Source organism: Dipodomys merriami, unplaced genomic scaffold, assembly GCF_024711535.1.
Source record: "Dipodomys merriami isolate MVZ:Mamm:240054 unplaced genomic scaffold, mDipMer1.0.p SCAF_176, whole genome shotgun sequence".
NCBI lineage: Eukaryota > Metazoa > Chordata > Mammalia > Rodentia > Heteromyidae > Dipodomys > Dipodomys merriami.
This window is the reverse complement of record NW_027203115.1, coordinates 2,465,917-2,474,717: the sequence shown is the minus strand read 5'-3', so window position 1 is coordinate 2,474,717 and position 8,801 is coordinate 2,465,917. Positions and strand designations below refer to the sequence as shown.

The 8,801-nt window shown below is 45.1% G+C and overlaps 1 protein-coding gene across 5 annotated transcripts in view; it reads left to right on the top strand.

The window, feature by feature from the left end:
• Positions 1-524: 524 nt before the first annotated feature.
• Wdr59 (WD repeat domain 59) overlaps positions 525-8,801 on the top strand; it is an 80,784-nt gene continuing 72,507 nt past the window's right edge. For 4 of the 5 annotated variants that reach the window (XR_011372721.1, XR_011372720.1, XR_011372719.1 and 1 more), the window contains exons 1-3: positions 525-639; positions 3,944-3,993; positions 8,306-8,441. Coding sequence is in view for 1 of the 5 variants with exons in the window: in XM_070026299.1 (XP_069882400.1) it covers positions 586-639; positions 3,944-3,993; positions 8,306-8,441 (240 nt within the window). In the remaining 4 variants the exon portion in view is untranslated. Of the gene's footprint in view, positions 640-1,370; positions 1,456-3,943; positions 3,994-8,305; positions 8,442-8,801 lie in introns of all 5 variants that reach the window. The other variant, XR_011372722.1, reaches the window with a different exon arrangement.

Below are 8,801 nucleotides of genomic sequence, written 5' to 3'. Positions count from 1 at the left end.
CTAAAAGCGTTTTAAGACCCCGAGTCTCTAAAAACTTGGAGGCACAGCTGTATTGTATGTATGAAACAATCACTTATCCAGAATTTTTAAAACCTTGATGGCAAGCATCAATAGAAGAGGTACGATCCATTTACATTTTTGCTATTGGTTTGTAGAATGGGTCTAAGACAATGCCAGGGACACTAGTGAGAAGATGGTGAGGACAAGAGGGACCGGCCTTTCACCAAGTCTAACCTGTGAGGACTTTTATTTTGGGTGACCCACTCAATGCTCGGCCTTGAACTACAACTCCCAGTAGATCTTGCGGCAGAGCGGGGCGTGTCCACAGACGCGGGAGTTTAGGTGACTCAAACTGATGACGGAAGTGAGAGGGGGCGTGCCTGTTTGGGGCGGATGCTGTGCCTCAATTGGAGGAGACAGAAAGGAGGCAGAGCTTATATTGGGACAGCCAATGACTGATGGTCAGACTGAGGGAGGAAAGGGGCGTGGCCTCGCAGAGTAGCAAGCGGCGTGGAACTGCTTGGCCCTAGGGACGCAGCTCTAGGGAGGGCGCGATTTGGGGCCCTCTGTGGCCAGGCAAAGGAGATGGCGGCGCGTTGGAGCAGCGAGAACGTGGTGGTGGAGTTCCGCGACTCACAAGTAAGCCGGAGGATGGAGGGGAGGGAGAGGCTGCGAATGGAGCAGTGTGAGCATGCGCACTGCGTGGTTCCCCCCCCCCCATCCCCTCCGCCGTCCTGTCAGTCAGCTGAAGCGAGTAAGACCACCTGGACTGGAGCGATTTAGGGCGGGGGTGACCTGGAGCCGTCAGCTCCAGGCGGGCGCGGAGAATCTTCTTGACCGTGGGAGGGCAGTTCTCCACTGTCTGTGGGAAGTGGAAGTCTACCTGGGGACACTGAGGCCGAGATGACGGGTGAGCCCAGAGTCGTGAGCTGGAAGGTGTAGTGCGCCTGGTGACCTGGGGGCAAGTTGCAGAACTTCTCTGAGCCTCAGCTGCGTGGATTTAGTTCTTCCTTCGCGGGGTTCTGAGGCGAGCTTTGTGACATCCTGCTTGCAAAGTGCCTGCTTCGGCGTCTATACTAATAAATGGCGACCGGTACTACTTGAGTTTGAACCTGGGTGTTGCCACCCCCCCCCCCCACATGTTAGTTGACTCTCTTGTCATTGTACCTGCCTCAAGGATTGGCATAAGAATTTTATGAAGGCATACTTCCCATTGACACATGCACATGGCAAGTCTCAGGAAATTTTTTTTGTCGGTTGTGGGGCTTGAACACGGGACCTGGGCGCTGTCCCCGTGCTCTTGTTCAAGGTTAATGCTCTACCATTTTGAGCCACAGCTCCACTTTCGATTTTCTGGTGATTACTTGCAGATACAAGTCTCATGGACTTTCCTGCCCTGGCTGGCTTTGAACCGCGATTCTCAGATCTCAGCCTCCTGAGTAGCTACGATTACAGGTTTGTGCCATCAGTGCCAGCCTGAAACGTTAGCATTTACTAACGATTTTTAAAAACCATTTTTCTATACCGTGTCTTCCATATGACAAGCTTTGTGCTAAGTGATTTACCTAAAATTTTCCTTTCCAAATGAATGAAAAAACTGTACAAAATGAGCAAGCATTTTCTCTTTATTGCCAGATAGGATGCTGATCCCCAATTAACTAATCTCCAGTGACTTGGCTAAGGCTTTTCTTAATAATGGCTGATGGCATTAGCTGATGACACCAGCTCTGACTGCTACACCTCCCCCCTGCAGTACATAATACTACTTTGCTTAGTAGCTAGATCCTGGCATAAAACTGGTCTATAAGAATTGTGTGTCCTCATTTCTAATACCTAAGATATTACTGGGTTTTACTCTTGATCTATTTAACATATTATTAAATACTTTCTGTGTGCCAGATTTCTTGAGCTCCTCCTGGATGCACAAGTATAAGGTCCTGTCATACTCAGTGGGCTTACACTGAGGATAATCTGGATTACAGAAAGTAGGTGGTGTGGTTCTTTCAAAAACCCCATCCTGTCTTTCTCCATAAATATTAAAAGCATGGAGGATCTACCAACTGGTCTGCTCTGTGGTGCCCTCTGATAAGTAGCCCACATTGAGAACTTGATAGTAGCTTTTGGATTAATAGATCCTGAAGTACTTTTATGCTGTCAACAGAGAGCATTTCTTTGACTCCTCTTTCCCTGGGATGGGTGGAGGGGGCGGGGACGGGGGGGGGGGGCGGGGAGAGCAGTCTCCTGGAGGAAAATAGCCATCTTGCTATTCTTTCTTTGTTGGTTGTGGGGCTTGAACTCTGGGCCTGGGCGTTGTCCCTCAGCTCTTCAGCTCAAGGCTAGCACTCTACCACTTGAGCCACAGTGCCACTTCTGTTTTTTCTGGTGGTTTATTGGAAATAAGTCTCATGGACTTTCCTGCCTGGGCTGGTTGAACCTCCATCCTCAGATCTCACCTTCCTGAGTAGCTAGGATTACAGGTGTGAGCCACTGGTGCCCACCATTATTGTTCTTATTTATTGCCTTCAACGGGGAGTAGGACAGAATGGGATCATGCATCATGCCTCCAGGCCTGCTAATTGAGAAGATATTAATTTGCAAGCCCCCTGATTCTCACAGAAACCAAGGTAGTCTTACCCCTCTACCTTTATAGAGATGTAATTGAAGTAACCTACAGAGAAGGTGCTGACACACACATTAGGATGCTATGAAGCAGGAACAAATCATTAAATCTAAAGAGCAGTTGTCATAGTAAAAGAACAAAGTACTTTGCGTAATATAACTACCTTCTAGGAGTTTCTGTTTTTCTTTTTGATTTTTATATTTAGTTGAAAGTGTGTTTCTTTTTTTTTTCTTTTTGTGGGGCTTGAACTCTGGGCTTGGGCGCTGTCCTTATGCTCTTCAGCTCAAGACCAGCGCTCTACCGCTTGAGCCACAGCACAACTTCCGGTTTTCTAGTGATTTATTGGAGATAAGAGTCTCAAGGACTTTCCTGCCTGGGCTGGCTTTGAACTGCGATCCTCAGATCTCAGCCTCCTGAGTAGCTAGGATTCCAGGCGTGAGCCACCGGAGCCCGGCTGAAAGTGTGTTTCTGTAGTGTGAATTTACATTGTTTCCCAGTGATGATTGAGAGAAGCTCCTGCCTCTCTCTATGAACTATTGAATAAAGCAGAAAAAGTTAATTTTCATAATGCCCCCCCTCCTTTTTTTGTCATGGGGCTTGAACTCTGGGCTTGGGTGCTGTGCCTCATGGACTTTGCTGCCAGGCTGACTTTGAGCCACGATCCTCAGCTCATTTTTCACCAGGGTCGGTGGCTCACACCTGTAATCCTAGCTACTCAAGAGGCTGAGATCTGAGGATCACAGTTTGAAGCCAGCCTGGGCAGCAAAGTCCGTGAGACTCTTATCTCCAGTGAACAACCAGAAAACTAGAAGTGGAGCTGTGGCTCCAAGTGTAGAACACTACTAGCCTTGAACAGAAGAGCTCAAGGACAGTGCTCAGGCCCCGAGTTCAAGTCCCACAACCAAAAACAAAAGATTCTGTGAGTAGGGCACTGGTGGTTCCTATCTATAATCCTAATTACTCAGTAGGCTGAGTTCTGAGGATTGAGGTTCAAAGACAGCAGGGATGGGAAAGTTTGTGAGAGTCTTATCTCCAGTAAGCTACCAAAAAGCTGAAGTAGAGCTGTGGTTCAAGTGGTAAAGCACCAGCAAAAATGCTTAGGGACAGCACCCAGGCCCTGAGTTTAACCTCCAGTTCCAGCACACATATAAAAGTAGATGTTAAAGTTGGGCAGGAGCGATTAGGTTTCACTGCAGAGGATCACTGATAACTTGCTAGCTGGGACTGCCTGGGAGATAGGAGAAGGAAAAGCCAAAGGGACATCTATCTTTTCCTGCCTGGATAGATTTTGCTGGCAGGACTGAATCTTATTCTCTCTCATAGGCAACTGCAATGTCTGTGGACTGTCTTGGGCAGCATGCAGTGCTTTCTGGGTAAGTGAGCTTTCAGATTTGGCTACAATATCTGGGGAACAAATTGCAAGGAAGTTTTTGGGAAATTAGAAAATATTCTCCCCCGCCTTTTTTGTTTGTTTGCTGGTCCTGGGGCTTGCTATGGCCTTGGGCACTGTCTTTGAGCTTCTTTTGCTCAAAGCTAGCCTCTACCACTTGAGCCACAGTGCCACTTCCAGCTCTTTCTGAGCAGTTTATTGGAGATAAGAGTCTCATGGACTTTTCTGGCTAGGCTGGCTTTGAACTGCAATCCTCATATCTCAGCCTGCTGAGTAACTAGGATTACAAGTGTGAGCCACCGGCATCTGGTGAAAATAATCTTATATATATTTTTTTGTTTGTTTGTTTTTGGGTCCATCGAGGGGCCTGAACTCTTGGGCCTGGGCGCTGTCCCTCAGCTCTTCAGCTCAAGGCTAGCACTCTACCACTTGAGCCACAGTGCCACTTCCGGTTTTTTTCTTTTTGCTTATGTGGTGCTGAGGAATCAAACCCAGGGCCTCAGGCATGCCAGGCAAGCGCTCTACCACTGAGCCACCTTCCCAGCCCCAATAATCTTATATATATTTTTTAATTTTTTTATTGTAAAGATACTATACAGAGGGTTACAGTTACATGAGTGAGGTAATGAGTACATTTCCTCTTGAACATTGTAATAATCTTATATTTAAAGATCATGATGGTAAGATTTAATTCTCATATCCTAGTGTCTGCAAGGGCCAATTTGTGAACTATTTGTATATTATTTTTGTTTCATTCCTAAAAGATAAGAAATACAGTAGACCTTTGGTATCCTCAAGTACATAGTTCCAAGGAAAAACCATACATGCGCAGGATGCATAGAGTTCATTACTACACCTTTGAGTACCCGCCTTCTACATGGGGTGAAGAAGTGGTCACCTGGCTGGGGGTGGGGTGCAGTTCACACAAACCACTCTCCTTAACTTCTTTCAAACAATTCTGATTTTTTTTTTTGCTGGTTGTGGGGCCTGAACTCTGGGCCTGGGCGTTGTCAGCTCTTCAGCTCAAGGCTAGTGCTCTACCACTTCTGGCTTTTTCTGCTTATGTGGTGCTGAGGAATAGAACCCAGGGCCTCATGCATGCAAGGCAAGCACTCTACCACAGGGCCACCTTCTCAGCTCAATTCTGATTGTTGTGTTCTGCTTTTTGTTTTCCAGCCCTACCTGATCCTGGCCTTGAGAAGGTGTGGCCAGATCCCTGTTAATGGGCTTGCTCCCCTCCTCTTCCCCTTCAGCATTTAAGCTTTATTTGGCTTCCTTTCTTGAGATTAGTTATCACTTGTCCATCTGCTTTTCATTTCCTCTCTCATTTTGCCTTTGTGGATTTTGTTTTGTTTTATTCTTTAAAAACTCTTGAGGCTTGGGGGGAGGGGGAAATAGCTATAAGTGCATATGTTCTATTGGCCATGTTCATTCTCAAGTGCTTGCTTTCTGCTGCTGTATATTTGTTCTATGATGTTTGAACTGCCCTGGTGATGTATATGTGTCCCATCTATGGAACTCTTTGCCTTGTACTGACTTCTCTTTTTGGCAATACTTGGGTTTGAACTCAGGACCCAGAACTTGATAGGCAAATGCTGTACCACTTGAGCCATGCCTCTAGCCTTTAAATTTTTCTTTCTGAAAGGAAGATGCCAGCTGTTCATAGCAGGATCAGATGATTTCTTTGGAGAAGGCCAGAGGATGGTGCTTTGTCATTTGAGTTACATTGCCACTTTTGGCTTTTTGTTAATTGGAGAAGAGAGTCAGATTTTTCTGCCTGGGCTGGCTTCAAGCCACAATCCTCCAACTCAGCCTCCTGAGTAGCTAGGATTAGAAATGTGAGCCACTAGCACACCTCTTGATACTGTGTCTTTCCATGATATCCTTCTTCTCCTTTAATTATTCTTCCTTAAAGTGTCTGCCACTATCTAGAATTTTATGTTATTTCCTAGTTTTTTTCTGAACAGGAATTATTGTACTTATTTTTATTTTTTGTCTTTAGCCTACTCATCTTCATGGATATTCAGGGGCTTGTAGAGCTATCTAATAAATAATCAATACCAGATGGCTATAGGGGTATTGATTCCTGTACCAGCCTTTTTTTTTCTTCTTTCTTAAAATAAAAGAAAATAAGTGATCATAGGATATTTTTTTTTTTTTTTTTCTGGTCATGAGGCCTGAACTCTGGGCCTGAACCTCAGCTCTTCAGCTCAAGGCTAGCACTCTACCACTGGAGCCACAGCGCCACTTCCAGCTTTTTCTGCTTATGTGGTGCTGAGGAATCGAACCCAGGGCTTCATGCATGCGAGGCAAGCACTCTACCACTGAGCCACCTTCCCAGCCCAACATTTTTATTTTCTAGATTCTTTGTATTTATAAACACTTTGGACATCGGCATACTTACTATATGTAACATTAATTATCAGTATTTTTTTCCTTGGGTTATTATTTTCCTTCCTGGTAGATTTAATTTGGCTTCCAGACAGTAAGCTTCCAGAGGAATTTGAGATTTCTCTGTAGGGTTTTGGCCTAGTGATGAGTGATGTGTTAATTCCACATACTTATCAAAGACTACAGAGTACTGTTCCTGGTGACATGAAGCTGACAAAGGTATTCAAGACATTGTCCATGTTCTAGACACTCAGAGAAACTGAGACAAGAAGCTTAATATCCATGGCCCTATTGCAGAGTAATTGTAGCCATAGAAATGCAGCCCTGCCATGGGAGTAATGTGGAAGCAGGCACTGGGGTGATGGGGGGGAGGGGAGTGGGGCAGGTTGGGTCTGACTCAGGTGGATGTGGTAGGGAAGGACAGGTCTGCAGGTAGACTCACAGGGATTTGACTTCCCTTAGCTTGCCTACCAGCTTGAATTCCTCTAGTCACTTAGATGCCTTCAGAGTAGATAAATATCAAGTGTGTCTGTTTTGTTTTGTTTTTATGCCAGGCCTGGGGCTTGAACTCAGGGCCTGGTTACTGTCCCTTAGCTTTTTTTTTTTTTACATTTTAAAAATTATTATATCTTTTTTTTGGGGGGGATGGTCCGGTCGTGGGGTATGAACTCTGAGCTGGGCACTGTCCCTTAGCTCTTCAGCTCAAGGCTAGTGCTCTAACACTTGAGCCACAGCACCACTTCTGGCTTTTTTTTCTGCTTATGTGGTACTGAGGAATCGAACCCAAGGCCTGATGCATGCGAGGCAAGCACTCTACCACTGAGCCAACTTCCCAGCCCCAAATTATTATATCTTTAAATAGTTGTACAAAGAAGTTCCCATTCTACAACACAGTATGAGTACAAAGTGTCTGACACCATTGTCACCCATCACTCCTAACCCATCCCTTCCCTCACATTTTTAAAAATTGAGATTAGGTGATTTACAGAAATTTCACATATTTTACAGAATTGTGGAATAGTGAAAGCAAATTGTCATTATTGTGGTCTATAAAGTTTGTGAATTCTATGAGCTTTGACAATACACATTATTTCTTCCCCATCAGGTGATAATTACATTTGCTTCCTTTTGCTTAGTGTAGGCTGTTCCCTCTTTCCCTCTCACTCCTCTCTTCCCATCGCTGTCTTTGGGTTGCATAGTTCTTTTTCTTCTATGTCCAAAGGGGCTGATTGGCCCCTTTGTTGTATGTTGTTCCTTTTCCCACTTACTCTGTTCCTCCTTCTGGCTTTCTTCTGTTGTGTGCATATATCTACCATATATATGGTCAAGAACATGGCGTCATTTAGCAATGATATGACAAAGTGGGTGGCTGTCCTTTGTTTCCTGAGTCCTGTTTACTTTATCATATCTTCTTACATTTTGGCTTTAGCATCCACATATCAGGGAGACCATGTGCCATTTGTCTCTTTGTTCTTGGCTTACTTTGCTCAAAATAATCTAGTTCCATCCATTTCCCTGCAAATGCCATTATTTTGTCCTTTCTAATGGCTGCATAATATTCCATTGTATATAGATACTACAATTTTTGGATCCACTCATAAGTAGTGGGGCAGCTGGTTTGTTTCCAAATCTTGGCTTTTGTGAACATGGAGGTGCATGTGTCTTTGTATACTGGTTCCTGTTGTTTAGGGTAGATGCCTACAAGTGGTACGGCTGGGTCATAGGGGCCTTAGCTTTTTTTGCTTAAGGCTAGTATTCTTCCACTTGAGCCATAGTTTTGCTTCCTGTATCTGAAATTTTGGGGAGCACTCCTTACAAATGGAATGCAAGTCTGAATATGCTTTTCCGTTCCAGTGCCAGTGCTGTTGTGTTGCTATATTATACTAACTTTGATGTTGTTCTAGCCGCAGATTCCTATACATCATCAATCTGGATGCTCCTTTCGAAGGTCACCGGAAAATCTCTCGTCAGAGCAAGTGGGACATTGGAGCTGTACAGTGGAATCCTCATGATAGCTTTGCACATTACTTTGCAGCTTCAGTGAGTTCATTTAGGGAATGTCATCTTTTGTGTGTGTGTGTGTGTGTGTGCGTGCGTGCGTGCGTGCGTGCGTGCGTGCGTGCGTGCACGTATGCCAGACCTGGGGCTTAAACTCAGGGCCTGGGCGCTGTCCTTGGCTGTTTTTGCTCAAGGCTAGTGTTTTACCACTTGAGTAACAGCTCCATTTCTGGCTTTTTTGGTGCTTAATTGGAGAGTAGTCTTTTGGTGCCTAATCGGCAATATGTGTCACAGACTTTGCCTTCATCTTTTTTCCCTCTAGAACAAGTAGAGATTTAACTGTTTTGTTCTTTGTCCTGGGCTACCAGAAGGACTCTTACTAACCTCGGGTGTGGCCATTCT